This window comes from Heloderma suspectum, chromosome 1 (genome assembly GCF_057233095.1).
Source record: "Heloderma suspectum isolate Gila_16-S chromosome 1, 16-S_ref, whole genome shotgun sequence".
Taxonomy (NCBI): Eukaryota; Metazoa; Chordata; class Lepidosauria; order Squamata; family Helodermatidae; genus Heloderma; species Heloderma suspectum.
Genome location: NC_139458.1, coordinates 103,907,268 through 103,923,140, shown reverse-complemented (window position 1 = coordinate 103,923,140; position 15,873 = coordinate 103,907,268). Strand labels below are relative to the sequence as shown.

Genomic DNA, 15,873 nt, shown 5'->3' with positions numbered 1-15,873 from the left:
ATTCTTGCCAAGAAAACCCCATGGAACATATCACAAGGCTAAAAGAGATGACACCGGAAGATGAGCCCCTCAGGTCGGAAGGTGTCCAATATACTACTGGGGAAGAGCAGAGGGTATTTCCAAGTAGCGCCAGAAAGAGTGAAGCGGCTGGGCCAAAGCCGAAAGGACACTCAGCTGTGGATGTGTCTGGTAGTGAAAAGAAAGTCCGATGCTGTAAAGAACAATATTGTTTAGGAACCTGGAATGTCAGATCAATGAATCAAGGTAAGCTGGAGGTGGTCAAACATGAGATGGCAAGACTGAACATCGACATCTTGGGAATCAGCGAACTAAAATGGACAAGCATGGGCGAATTTAATTCAGGTGACCATCATATTTACTACTGTGGGCAAGAATCCCTTAGAAGAAATGGAGTAGCACTCATAGTCAATAAAAGGGTGGGAAAAGCAGTACTGGGGTACTAAAAAACGATAGAATGATCTCAGTATGAATCCAAGGCAAACCATTCAACATCACAGTAATTCAAGTCTATGCCCCAACCACTGAGGCCGAAGAAGCTGAGGTTGATCGGTTCTGTGAAGACCTACAACACCTTCTAGAACTAACACCAAAAAAAGATGTCCTCTTCATCATAGGGGATTGGAATGCTAAAGTAGGAAGTCAAGAAATCACTGGGATAACAGGCAGGCATGGCCTTGGTGTACAAAATGAAGCAGGACAAAGGCTAATAGAGTTCTGTCAAGAGAACACGCTGATCATAGCAAACACTCTTTTCCAACAGCACATGAGGTGACTCTACACATGGACATCACCAGATGGTCAATATCGAAATGAGATTGATTATGTACTTTGCAGCCAAAGATGGAGAAGCTCTATACAGTCAGTAAAAACAAGACCTGGAGCTTACTGTGGCTCAGATCATGAGCTGCTTGTTGCAAAATTCCGGCTTAAATTGAAGAACATAGGGAAAACCACTAAACCATTCAGGTATGACCTCAATCATATCCCTGATGAATATACAGTGGAGGTGAGGAATAGATTTCAGGGATTAGATCTGATAGACAGAGTGCCTGAGGAACTATGGACGGAGGTCCATAACATTGTTCAGGAGGCAGCAACTCAATCCATCCCAAAGAAAAAGAAATGCAAGAAAGCAAAGTGTCTGTCTGATGAGGCTTTACAAGTAGCTGAGAAAAGAAGGGAAGTGAAAAGCAAGGGAGAAAGGGGAAGATATATCCAATTGAATGCAGAGTTCCAGAGAATAGCAAGGAGAGACAAGAAGGCCTTCTTAAATGAACAATGCGAAGAAATCGAGGAAAACAAAAGAATGGGAAAGACTAGAGATCTTTTCAAGAAAATCGGAGATATCAAGGGAACATTTTGTGCAAAGACGGGCATGATAAAGGACAAAGAAGGCAGGGACCTAACAGAAGCAGATGAGATTAAGAAGAGGTGGAAAAAATACACAGAAGAACTATACAGGAAATATCTGAATGTCCCTGATAGCCATGATAGTACAGTCACTGAACTTGAGCCGGACATCCTAGAGAGTGAAATCAAGTGGGCCTTAGGAAGCATTAGTAACAACAAAGCTAGCGGAGATGACAGTATTCCAGCTGAGCTATTTAAAATCCTAAAAGATGATGCTGTTGAAGTGCTGCACTCAATATGCCAACAAATTTGGAACACTGAACAGTGGCCACAAGACTGGAAAAGGTCAGTTTACATTCCAATTCCAAAGAAGGGCAATGCCAAAGAATGTTCAAACTACCGTACAATTGCACCCATTTCACATGCCAGCAAGGTTATTCTCAAAATCCTACAAGCTAGGCTTCAGCAGTATGTGAACCGAGAACTACCAGAAGTACAAGCTGGGTTCCGAAGAGGCAGAGGAACTAGAGATCAAATCGCCAACATTTGCTGGATCATGGAGAAAGCAAGAGAATTCCAGAAAAATGTCTATTTCTGCTTCATTTACTGCACTAAAGCCTTTGATTGTGTGGATCACAACAAACTGTGGCAAATTCTTAAAGTGATGGGAGTACCAGACCACCTTACCTGTCTCCTGAGAAACCTGTACAAGGGTCAAGAAGCAACAGTAAGAACCGGACATGGAACAACCGATTGGTTCGGTTGGGAAATTGGGAAAGGAGTACGACAAGGCTGCATATTGTCGCCCTGCTTATTTAACTTATATGCAGAGTACATCATGGGAAATGCCGGGTTGGATGAATCACAGGTCGGAATTAAGATTGCCAGGAGAATTATCAGCAACCTCAGATAGGCAGATGATACCACCCTATTGGCAGAAAGCGAAGAGGATCTAAAGAGCCTCTTGTTGAGGGTGAAAGAGGAGAGTGCAAAAGCTGGTTTGAAACTCAACATTAAAAAAACGAAGATCATGGCATCTGGCCCCATCACTTCTTGGCATATAGAAGGGGAAGAAATGGAAGCAGTGACAGATTTTATTTTCTTCATCTCCAAGATCACGGCAGACGGTGACTGTAGCCATGAAATTAAAAGACGCTTGCTCCTTGGGAGGAAAGCTATGGCAAACCTAGACAGCATAATAAGAAGCAGAGACATCACCTTGCCGACAAAGGTCCATCTAATCAAAGCTATGGTTTTCCCAGTAGTAACGTATGGCTGTGAGAGCTGGACTATAAGGAAGGCTGAGTGCCGAAGAATTGATGCTTTCGAACTGTGGTGCTGGAGAAGACTCTTACGAGTCCCCTGGACTGCAAGGAGGTCAAATCAGTCAATCCTAAAGGAAATCAACCCTGACTGCTGATTGGAAGGACAGATACTGAAGCTGAAACTCAAATATTTTGGCCACCAAATGCGAAGAGAAAAGTCACTGGAAAAGTCACTAATGCTGGGAAAGATTGAAGGCAAAAGGGGAAGGGGATGGCAGAGGATGAGGTGGCTAGATAGCATCACCGATGCAATGAATATGAACTTGAGCACACTCCGGGAGAGAGCGGAGGACAGGAAGGCCTGGCATGCTTTGGTCCATGGTGTCACGAAGAGTCGGACACGACTTAACGACTGAACAACAACAATACTAAAATGAACTTGTTTGTAAATCATAAAAACATATCTGAAGCTTTTAAAATGCTAAAGGCATAACTCAGCCAAATCCCAGGCAATTTAAATCCCATTAATTTCAGTGGGGGAGTTAAACAGGTGCTAAAATCGCTGGTAGCTACAAGTGCTTAACTCAGGTTGAATTGTGCCCAAAGAAATCAGTTACAGTGGTGAAGTTTCTGTTAAAACATTTCTGAGAGAAACGTTCTGTATTAAGAGATGTTGATATGATTAGTTGTTTTCCTTTTGTAGGAGAAGGAAAGGCAACGGGAAGCTGAATTACAGGAAAAAAAAGAAAAATCAGAGAAGATGTTCAAAGAATGGCTGCAAAATTCTAGAAACAAGCCCCGCCCAGCACCAGCTGGCTATGCCTATGCCAATGGGAAACTTACTGGTTTGTATCTATACTAGATAGAGTAACTCAGTATCTTAATTTGGATTAGCAATATCGGTTTTCTGATACCTTTCCTATTTATTTTCAAAGGGTTTGTTTAAAATGTTCATGAGGTAGAATTCCTTATCCGTAGATGATGTTACAGAGAGACTGCAAAAGGTAGATGTTGCCCCATCTTAAGGGTGCGTGTGTGTGTGTGTGTGTGTGTGTTTCCATAACTCAATGTTATATCATGTAAGATCTGCTTTTGAAAGCATTCATTTTGGTCAGTAGAATTTAATAAAATGCTTTGGCACACTGAGAATGGGGGAAATGCTGTCTGCCTCCCCCCTCCCTTGCCCCTTGTTCGCTTTGCAATCTGATTCTATCATGAATTGCACTCCTGTTTAAGAACTTATGAAATGTCCAATCCACCTTTCCCCTGAAAGATTTCAAGGCAGTTTACACGAATCCATAAAATACGATCACAGATCCATCAGCTAAAGTAAATACAGCACACCAGATTTGAAGTTATTTTTTATTGTGTTAGCTGTGTGCCATCAGCACATAAATTAATATAAAAATACAAAGCCGGTCACAAATGACGCAATGCTTACAACATCAGAGATACCAAATTACCAGAATACACATCTACCATGCTGAAAGGTTTCAAAATATGATTCTAGATCTTCTGCCCCAAATAGATTGTGCACAAAGACTGCAATTTTAGATCCTTCATTTTCCTCGCACCCCTTATCACCTAGTGTCTAATCTTTAGACTTGTCAAGGCAAATGTAGCAACCACCATTGTGACTTGGAGGTCATTTTGCCTAGCAGACAAGAGTATCAAGGCATAACAAGAAAGCTGAAATCATTCAGGACTGGCTCAAAAATGTGGACTTCACTTCATGATAGAACAATATGGCAGGTCCTCCTTTACTCTTTAAGTTTATATATATATATATATGTGTGTGTGTGTGTGTGTGCGCGTGCGCGCGCACACTTTTACAGTTGCTCTTGAGATATTTCATGCCTGAAACACATTGGGCTTGCCATGATAAACAGTTTTCCTAACACCTATAGAGGGTTCAGCCTCTACTGTGTCATGTTTTCTTTTTTTTTCTCTGTTGATTTTACCATCCAAGAAAATAGGCCCTTCTCTTTGGTCAACCTACAACTTTGTGCAATGTAAAAGTCATATTTGGCTAGCCATAATCCTGAATCAAATTATGCAGGCACCAGCCCTGTTGAAACCAGTTGGCCTTCAGTACATGAGATTAGCCACATGATTTCAACCTGTCTTTCCATGCTCTTCTTCTTTCAGGGAAACAAATAGTTATGGTCACAAAAGCATGGCTTTTTGTGTTTTTGGCCACATTATTTTTTCTGTATAATGACTTTAATATATTTGTCATTTAAACTGCATTATCTTTTTAGCTTTCCCCCCTCATATTTGCCAAATATGTTGCTGTTATACAAATGAGAACCTAAAATTATTTGCTGACCAGGAGGCAGGGGCTGTTGTTCTTTCTGAGCACTAAACAGCACACCAAACACAAAACTAGTAGTACTTTTGGCTTGATCTGATTATAAATTGTGATGCATATTTCTTTCATGCTTTGTGTTGAGACATTGTTACTTGCTGACAGCTGCCATCATTTGTCTAAGTGATTTATTAAAAATCTTTCCAGTTTTGTTCACACAATGAAATATATTGCAGACTTTATTTTGAACACCTCAATGAAATGTGTTGAAATTTCTTTCCAGACAAAGAGGATTGTCATGGCAAAGGCAACGCATTCCTGCTGTCATAGTTTAGGTATAGCCCATAAGGAATGCTTCCCCTTCTCTGAGGAAGAGTGATAAGAATTAAGCAATGATAAAAATAAACCAGCTTTCAGCATTGCTATTTTGGGTAGCAAATCTAATAGTATTGGCTTGGATCCTGAGATCTTTAAAATGGAAGGAACTTCATAGAAGAGGAGCTTTTACAAAGCTGTAAAATAAAAAGAATGGTGGGAAATTACTCTGCAGCTCTGTTTTTAATTATAGTAGATGCTGCACAGTATTTGACTATATTTATACACAACTATGATGTATAATTAATATCAAGTCAGGCTATAGATGTTAATTCTGTTAAAATAGCTAGCTGTTCTTCTAAAATGAGTAAAATCCACTTCTATTATATCAACACAAAGTCCCACATAAGGGTGCCACCTCCTGGCGCACCTCCAGGTTTGGGAAGTTCTTCTGTAGTACTGACAGGCTAGGCAAAGGACCTCTCCTTGCCTGCAGAGTGCAGACTGATGCCTACATGGCATGGCTATATGTAAGCAGGGAGAGATACTCTCTCCTTCCTAGTTTTTCTCCAGTTGCTAGCCTGTGGTTAAAAAAGTCCGTCTCCTTAGAACTGTACAAAGCAGAAGTTGTTTTACAGAAGTTTTAAGTTAAAGCTTTTGTTTCAGGCTACATTTTACATTACATTGTTTCATTTTAAAACAATACGCTTTGTGGTGGTGGTGGTGGTGTCTATGTTAAATGCAGGCAGCTCACTGTTTGTTGCTTGACCAGTTACGATAATTTGGAAGGCATATCATTTTTAATACTGTGCCTTTATAAGTGAACAGTTATGCTCAAAGAAATAAGAATTGAAAAAACATGGCATGTCAGAAGCTTTTCTGTTGATGGTTACCATCTTCTCCACTATGCATGGTGTAAAGGAAGTAGATATAGTGGTATTTTGCTCCCACATAATAGAACCTATGGAATTTGCTTCCACAAGGTATAGTGATGGTCACCAACTTTCACAGCTTGGGGATTGGCTACTAGTCATGATGGCTATATATTATTTCAGATATCAAAGGTAGTATGCCTCTGTATACCAGTTGCTGGGGAACATGAGCAGGAGGGACTTCCCACAGGCATCTGGTTCGCCACTGTTAGAGCAAATGTTAGGCTAGATAGGCCTTTAGTGTGATCCAACACATCTCTTACATTCTTACCCTGTTTGGGGGCATACCATCTCCTCCAAACTTGTCCAACCTGTTCAAATGTATGTCACAAAATAGGGACGATACACTCAGAGAAAATGTACACTTAATATCTGAGTAACTATATTAGTAAATGTGATCCCTTGTAAATAAATGTTTGGAAAAAGGGGAAGACGTTATCTGATAGAATCCAGCCTGTTCACACAACTTACAAGTCTTGAGAGGTTTAATACAGCTCTTGATGATCTGACCATGAGAGCATTCCCAGAAGAGAAATACAGCCATGGAATGGTTTAAGCCTTCTATGCCAAGGCAGAGTTCTAACTTAATTTCCTAAAACTACAAATAAATTACCAAAGGCACAATCCTATGCACATTTAGGCAGAAAAAAGTCCTAGAACTTCTGGCACTGCCCAGCCAGCATGGCTGGCTGGGGAACGCTTAGAGTTGTAGGGCATTTTTCTGTCTAAACATGCATAGGATTGTGCCCTAATTGACTGATCCAATCAGTGTTGTTGATACAGTGGGCTATGTGATAGTATGTACAATAGAGCTGAGCAATTTACACAAGTATGGTGCTCCATCTGAGAGAGCTACAACTGCAAAGTCCAGAGAGTTGAGTGCCATATAGATAAAATACTTCAAATTTGAACTTCTAATTATCCTAAAATGTTTTCATGGAATCTACATACTATTACAAATGAGGTTGTAATATACCAAAAATTGCTGCTCTTATTCATTCAAATTGCAAATTAATCACCTACTGGATGTCTGCCTCCTATCGTACCATACTGAACATACATAGAAGTATTGTGAATGTTAAAATATATATGAGAGGAGGCCTGTGAACAACAGGATTTCAGCAATGGTTTCAAAGTTCATGAAACTTTTCTCAGAACACTCGTATTCTATTTTGCTTTTTCCTTTGTCTTTACAATGGAACATATATGCTTTCGGGTATTGTGGCATGGAACTCTTAGTTCTTTATCTTTCAACTTCAGTCAGATATTATCAGATAGCATATAGGCAATGTTATCCCTATTTGCTAAATAGAGTGTGAGTGTGTGTATACTGTAAGCCCTGTAGAGGTGAAAGTAAATCCTGATTAATTAACTTATTAAACGAACTATGCAGATCGTAGCCTAGTACTGGAAGGATGATTTATAGTACTGTCTTATGTAAAATTTCATTGTCACAAAGCTCCTCAAATCTTGAACTTTAGAATAATTAAGGGAATTTAATGTTATTAAATACACAATCTTATGCATATTTAGACAGAAAAAGTCCTATAACTCCCAGCATTCTCCAGGCAACATGGCTCGCTGGGGAATGCTGGGAGTTGTAGGATTTTTTTTTCTGTCAAAATATGCATAGGATTGGACTCTAAATAGCTTATAGTTAATTCACTGATTATCATAAATTGAAGAGAAATTTAGCATGGATACCAGTTCTTAACTGTATGATTTCTAAACATTTCAGGATATCCAGGTGGAAATGCCTACCCAGCTCCAGCCTTTTATAACCCCATACCTTGGAAACCAATCCATGTGCCTCATCCTAAGGAAGAGAAGTATGTTTCAGTGAAGAAAAATAAGAGGCCTATATCCAGTCACACATATAGACCTTCAATTCTTTTTAATAAATCCAAGAACAATCTTTATATTGGATCATTGTGCCGAAATCAGAGATAACTCAGGGCATGATGTTAGTTTTTTAAAATTTCAATTAGACCTTATAATTTAAGAAGTTGTATTATTAAGGTCAATGTTTTGTAAGCATCTATGATTTATTAACTTTTAACTATTTTTTAAAATGTTTATCTTGTTAAAATAAGGCACCTGGGACAAAATAAGTGACATTCTAATGTTTAATGTATTTTTATATGTAATGTATTGTGAGCCATGTCTTAACAATAAAAAGTAATTATTTTCAGCCTTTCCCCAATACTCTGTGTACTTCAGGTACTATATTTATAAATGCAGCTTCTTGATCTTTTGTGCTTATTGAGGTAGCTATTGATTTAGGTTATAGCAATACCATGGAGAAGGAAGAGAATGCTTTGACCCACAACTTTGCTAAGAGTGATTTTTTTGGATTTAAGCCCATTTGGTTCTATTAACGTCAGTGGAACTGAGTTGGCTTTAATCTAACTGTGCTTGCATAACTAGTGTGATGTTGGAGAACCTTTTGATAATCAGCTCTGTTAAATGATTTGTGAAATGCCTCCCTTTAATGTACTATGACCTGCTGTGGAATAAGCAATAAGTATTCATTTAATGTAGCACTGTTATAACTTAGCCCTACTACATTTCCTGCTCATCTTGGCTCTTCTGGTGAATTTTGAGTATCAACATTTTTTGTGGATGTTAAATGTATTACTATTTATTCTTAAGCTAGTGAAAGTAGTAGTTTCTTTATAAATTTTATAAAGAATCTCCTGTTACACATACTTCATAGTTTCTAAATAGATTGAGGGGTTTTGTTTTATGCTGTTTAAAAACAACTCTTTTTAGAATAACAGCAATTGTTAGCAAGACAATAGCATCTTACACCAGTAACCATTAATGGCTTTATGAAATAAAATGTACTTCAGGGCATAAAGATGTTGCTACCATAAACAGATTACATGCAAACAGTAACTAGATCTTGTCTAAATTTCAATTTCTTTGGACAGTGCTCTTTCAAAGAATGTGGTTTATGACAGTGTAAATATACTAAATGATGATTCTTGCCAGTGCTAAAGGAGAAACCACTGGGTTTTTGCATAATTTAAAAACAAGGGATGTTGCTATTATGAGATTATCTGTTTGTTATCCTTGTTGTTGTTGGACACGACTGAACGACTCTTCGTGACCCCATGGACCATAGCACGCCAGGCCTTCCTGTCCTGCGCTCTCTCCCGGAGCATGCTCAAGTTCATATTCATTGCATCGGTGATGCTATCTAGCCATCTCATCCTCTGTCGTCCCCTTCTCCTTTTGCCTTCAGTCTTTCCCAGCATCAGGGTCTTTTCCAGAGAGTTTTCTCTTCGCATTAGGTGGCCAAAATATTTGAGCTTCACCTTCAGTATCTGTCCTTCCAATCAGCAGTCAGGGTTGATTTCCTTTAGGATTGACTGATTTGACCTCCTTGCAGTCCAGGGGACTCGTAAGAGTCTTCTCCAGCACCACAATTCGAAAGCATCAATTCTTTGGCGCTCAGCCTTCCTTATAGTCCAGCTCTCACAGCCATACGTTACTACTGGGAAAACCATAGCTTTGATTAGACGGACCTTTGTCGGCAAGGTGATGTCTCTGCTTCTTACTATGCTGTCTAGGTTTGCCATAGCTTTCCTCCCAAGGAGCAAGCGTCTTTTAATTTCATGGCTACAGTCACCGTCTGCCGTGATCTTGGAGCCCAAGAAAGTAAAATCTGTCACTGCTTCCATTTCTTCCCCTTCTATATGCCAGGAAGTGATGGGGCCACATGCCATGATCTTCGTTTTTTTAATGTTGAGTTTCAGACCAGCTTTTGCACTCTCCACTTTCACCCTCAACAAGAGGCTCTTTAGATCCTCTTCGCTTTCTGCCATGAGGGTGGTATCGTCTGCATATCGGAGGTTGTTGATAATTCTCCCAGCAATCTTAATTCCGACCTCTGATTCATCCAACCCGGCATTTCTCATGATGTACTCTGCATATAAGTTAAATAAGCAGGGTGACAATATGCAGCCTTGTCGTACTCCTTTCCCAATTTTGAACCACTTGGTTGTTCCATGTCTGGTTCTTACTGTTGCTTCTTGACCCTCGTACAGGTTTCTCAGGAGACAGGTGAGGTGGTCTGGTACTCCCATCTCTTGAAGAATTTGCCACAGTTTGTTGTGATCCACACAATCAAAGGCTTTAGCGCAGTCAATGAAGCAGAAATAGACGTTTTTCTGGAATTCTCTTGCTTTCTCCATGATGCAGCGAATGTTGGCGATTTGATCTCTAGTTCCTCTGCCTCTTCAAAACCCCGCTTGTACTTCCGTTAGTTCTCGGTTCGCATACTGCTGAAGCCTAGCTTGTAGGATTTTGAGCTTGTTATCCTAGCCACAATGAATATTCAGTCATTCAGCTTTCAAAACATTACATACACAAGGATTCCTTGCTACTTCCCCCCTGCCCCTGATATAAGTTGAGTATTGTAATACAGCGCATTTTATTATCAAATGCTTCCACATGATCATGCAAATAGATATGAAAGGGATCAAGCATTCACAAGCAGAAAGGATGTCTTAGTGATGTCATAGCTTCTGTTTAACTGCCTGTGCTTAGAATTATACCCCATGTGGGGTTTGGTAGAAGTCCATCTTTATGGTCACATTTAGATATGCAGTTTTGCTTCTTCTACACATTTACTATACAAATCCTTATATTGTTCCCCTGGTTTCATCCGACTTAGCCAGGCAATATTTTAAAACTCAACAATTACAGTTCAGCAATTAGTTTTTCTGTCTTTTAATAAGCTGAAAGATGCTTGTTTTGTGACACTTCTGAGTAACCAGACAAAACAGTAGAATTATTTATACTGTTACCACCATGACAAGGCTTTGGCCTCTTTGTATCTTTTTACTGAAAAGATTTTGGCAGTCACCTACAGATGGGAACCATGCAGAGGATAGTCTTGGAAATGAGTCACATATGTGTTCAGTTCCCAAAGACATTTCCAGCATGCCCAGCGTCAGGCATGTAGTTGCAGAGGAGTTCACTGCATGTTAAATCTGCAGGCTCCAGGTTGGGGCGGCGGGGGGGGGGGGTAGGCAAAGTATCCTTTGGTGGGCAACAGCAGGGTTATTTGGCAGTGGGCAGCAGCTGGCAGCAGTACTTCCAGCAGCTGGGGCAGCTGTCTTTTAATTTCCCACAGTGCCCCTGAACATACCATCACTTTGGGACATACTGGGAAATACTTTGCCTGGTGCTGCTCACCAGGCAACATTTTTAAAAAGGGCAAGTTTCACCAATGGGCCCTGCCAGGGTGCTGGGTCCCTGGCAACTGCCCAAGGATGTCTGGTGTTAACACAACTCCTGAGCAAGTGTGCACATTATTTCTCCTGCATTTTCTATTGTACTTCCTTGACTGTCTAACGTAAGTAGTGTTAAACATTTCTGAGTTGATATCATTTCCCACAAATATGTGAATACTGAGATGTCATATTTGGATATGTAAACCAGTGACTGTTTTCCAAACCATGGTTGCAAAAGGTTACCATTGCTGAATTAGCCATATAGCTGTTCATTTGTATCGTACCATTTTTCAGAGGTTCAAAGTGAGGCTTCTGTTTGGTCACCTTTTAGGGATTAGTTTAAATGAATTTTGAAAATGCTATTTTTATTGTGTAAGTTAAGTAGGGATCATTTGCTGGTTCTCTTAGCTCACTGTTTATCTGGTCTTTGTAATTGCAGAATTTCAGTCTCAACCCAAGTTCGTCTGTTTGGGGACAGTGAAGACAGCACCCTGCGGACATAAGGCTGTTAGTCACTAATTCCTCTGCTTTCCATACCTTACCATAGCATGCATGAAATAAACAAGGCATAGCACAGCATTACTGTGAGTGGTAGCATTGATAGGAATGTAGACACAGGATACTGTGTATAGAGATGATTTTGTTTGCATTATTTTTCTGGTAGGTACAAATTAGTACATATTTCATCTTTGGTCTTGGCTACTCATTCCCCATTGCTCAAGCATGTCACAAAACAGTCTTCTGTCTTTCTTATGCTCTTGTGTCAGGAAGAAACAGAAATAATCATGTCGTCGTGTGATCTAGCCAATATACATAGTAAAATACCCATCTTATAGGGAGACCATTACTAAGAGATATATTTGCTGCTTTACATAAAATGCAATTTATAGTTATCTCTTAAAGTGCCATTCAAATCAACCAAGAGCTCACTAGGTTGCTGCCATGTGGCAAGCTCTGTTGAACTGAGGAAAAAGAAGGGAAGCTTGCAGTTAAAAACAAGAGCTGCTGTTTAGATGTTCTCGCTTGAAATCATTTTTAGTTGAATTGCCACACTGTTTTTACTACATAAAATAAATATAGAATTATTCCAAAGCCACCATCATTGATTTTTCAAAGGGATTCAAGTACCTAGCTGCTAGCATCTAGCTCACAACTCGTTATGTCTATTTATTTAAATAACTGTGTCTAGCCTTTTAATCATAATTCATATTGGTGTGCAACAAAGTATAAAAAGAAACAATTGCAGCATATAATAGATTAAAGCCATTAGATTAAAACAACAGCAGAATTGGCCAGTCACTGTAAAGACAACTAAAATGCCAAGAAAGTAACAGTTTTTACTTGGCATCTAAAAGCCAACAGAATAGCAGCTGAATGAATGGTCATAGGGAAGAAGTTCCACAAAGAGGGTGGCAACAACCTCATCACAGACAGTGCGGCCCTTCAGTAAAGATTTTAACAGGCGGGTTCATACCAGAACTTCCTTGTGTTGTGGTGTCACCGTGTTCTGCATTTATGCTTATACACACACCATCAGTCAATGACGTTAAGCTGGGGGATGAAATGCCAAATATGTCACAATATGCGGTAATTTTTAGATAGAGGGGGAACTGGAATTATCGTGGCCCTTGTGGGAGCCATAGCCAGATTTTTAGATGGCTTATTGAAATCCCTGAATCCATAATGGATAGTCTAAAACATACCCTAGCCAAAACCTGATAAAAATGTATAATGTGAGGTCTGGAGAAGGTGGGGCAGGTCCTTCATAAATTAAAAAAAACTGATTAATAGACATACAGTAATTTTTTGCTATTAAAATAATTCCATTGAACAGTTGTGATCCTAATCATATGAATGGCTGAAGATACTAAAAGGTCTCTTCAAACTATTCTGAAGAATGTTCCTTTGAACCAGCCTTCCCCAACCTGATGCCCTCCAGAATTTTTGGAGTACAACTTCCAGCATTCCTGATCATTGGCCATGTTGGCTGGGGCTGATGGGAGTTGAAGTCCAAAACAGCTGGCGAGCACCAGGTTGGGGAAGGCTGCTTTAAACTCAAGCCGGACAGTGAAATTTACCTTGTCCAAACTATAACGGACATTATATCTTCTTCAAGTTTCCTAGAGAGGCAGGTATTTTATCTTACGTGTAGAATGTACGGCATCATGAAATAGGCCTGTCTGAATCTCTAAAAATGGCAACTTCAAAATGAAAGCTCTTGCACAACCTTATCTGTAGCATCACAAATGCAATTTTGTTTCCTCCTAAATAAGGTTTTCGGCAAGATTGGTCATGAGTGTACATGTTGGCTTCAGTTCAATCAACATAATAGTTTTGCTGAGCAGAGAAGAAGGAAAGTATTGTTTGGCTGGCTTCCAAAAGGATATAAAGCATGGAGAAAAAATATTTTGGTTTTGAAGCTTAGTTTTAAGATTGGACATTGAAGAAAGTTTTAATTTGTGTGTGGCTTTGGTTTAAAAAAAAAAAACAACCCAACACCACAGTTCAGTTTTATTCAAGCGCGTAGAAAGGTGGTTCTAAAATCTAGTTTAAAGAAAATTATGTGTGCATGCTGGGGTGGCCTCTATTCAAAGGACTGAATAGTAAGTAGGCAGCTTCTTTGGAAATGTGATATTGGAGACTGTATCTGTGTGTATGTGTTTCTGTAAGATCTGTTGAAGGCCTTTGCCTAATTTCCTTTTTTTTCCGCCTTTATGTTTGCCTAGCGTTACTGGTCTTAAAAATGTATCTGAATGCCTGGAAGAAGGTGGTGGTTGTGTGTGTGATCTAATTTGGATAATCAGGCAGTAAAGTGAATGGGAGTGTTATTTATCTAGGTTTACACTGGGCTACTGTGGAGGTGGAGGAGCGATTGAGAGGCACTGGGCCTGTACACATGACACAACTGACTCACTGTGGGTTATTTAACCCACAATGAGCCACGGTGTGTGCTGGGCAAAATTTGAATATCCAACCCCGACCAGGTTAAATGACCCTCACATAATCCTACAACAAACCGAGGGTTATTTAACCAAATAACCCTCGATGGCCAGGTTCACACGACATGACAACCTCCAAGCAGGGGTTGCATATTCAAAATGTTGCCTGGCACACACTGCATGACTCATTGTGGGTCAACCCCCAATAAGCCCACAGTGTTGTGCGAACCAGTTCACAGAGTTTGGATGAGCAGGGAAGGGAAGATTCCTGCAACCTCAGTTTTTGTGATGCTTTAACAGGCATGCACAAATCTGACATTCCACCACTTGTAACAATTTCTAGAGGAGGTAGCCATGTTAGTCTGTTGCAGTAAGAACAACATCCAGACATTGGATAAGCCTATTAACACTTTTTTTTAATCCCCTTTATCTACTTGTTAGCTCTTCCTGTGAGATCAGGTTCAGCATGTCCAAGCAGTACCTGTCGATAGAAGGAAAGCTTACTCATGATAAACCTGCAACATGAGTGGATTTTTTACCCAATCACAATGCCATAAAGATTTTTGCAGGACACTGAAATACTACATTGACAGAACCAAGCCTATTTCCAAACAAATTTCCAACTCCTTTTTGTTTCAGCATGGATAAAATGGATAGGGAAGTATCTGTGGCCATCCTGGCTATTCTTGGATGAACTTTCCCAGACATGAGGGCATTCAGGCCAACTCAGTAATGCCATGACAACTTTAGCCTTCTGGGAGAGGGCACCCCTTGAATAGACTTTCGAGCCTGCAACTTGTCATCTAAACATACTTCCATTACACTTTAAACATACTGGGCTTTTCTACACTAGGCTGTTGATCGCTGTATCTACTTTCAGTTTTGTCACAGCATTGAGAAGCGAGCTCTACACAAAGAGCTTTCCCTTTCCTGTTTTTCTGCTGCATAACATCTAGGTGGAGCTGTGCTATAGTGGAATAGCACAAAGGAGAACTATTGTACACAAGGAGAAACAGCACCATTTTCCCCGTTCAAAAAAAAATAGCCAATTTTTTCCATTCTAATCCCCCTCCCCCCAAAAAACTGGAAAATGCTCTGAAAAAACAAGTGAAACTGGAGGATAATTACATCATCTAAAGAGCCCATAAGCAACTGTTAATAATGAGCGTGCAATAAATGCTGTGTGTAGAAAAGCTCACTTTTGTGAAACTTGAGTCTGTCTTCAGCAGAAGCCACCTTTGGGGAGAAAAATCGGGGGGGGGGGTTCAGAATGAGCTGGTGTGGTTTATTTCAAGATCCCACTTAGAGGTGCACTGTTTACTTATGCCCTGATGAAGAATGCCCTCCTGCCTCTAGAGGGAGAAAAATAAGTTTTGAGACTTACCTCAGGGAGAGCAATCCTATGGCTCCTAAACAGTGTCTGGGCAACATAGGATTGTTTAGTTTCCTGACTCCAAGGTTGGAGACAGGGCTCTGACCTCAGAGTCAGGAAACTGTGCT

The 15,873-nt window shown here is 40.0% G+C and overlaps 1 protein-coding gene across 14 annotated transcripts in view; it reads left to right on the top strand.

The window, feature by feature from the left end:
* The window catches only part of CCDC34 (coiled-coil domain containing 34), a 39,373-nt gene extending 23,811 nt beyond the window's left edge, over positions 1–15,562 (top strand). For 4 of the 14 annotated variants that reach the window (XM_084852616.1, XM_084852599.1, XM_084852627.1 and 1 more), the window contains exons 6-8: positions 3,340–3,481; positions 7,930–8,020; positions 11,874–12,529. In XM_084852616.1, the coding sequence (XP_084708742.1) occupies positions 3,340–3,481; positions 7,930–8,020; positions 11,874–11,937 (297 nt within the window). In that variant the 3' untranslated portion in view covers positions 11,938–12,529. Of the gene's footprint in view, positions 1–3,339; positions 3,482–3,571; positions 3,664–7,929; positions 9,094–11,873 lie in introns of those variants that run through there. The other 10 variants (XM_084852667.1, XM_084852642.1, XM_084852635.1 and 7 more) reach the window with 7 other exon arrangements.
* Positions 15,563–15,873: the final 311 nt, after the last annotated feature.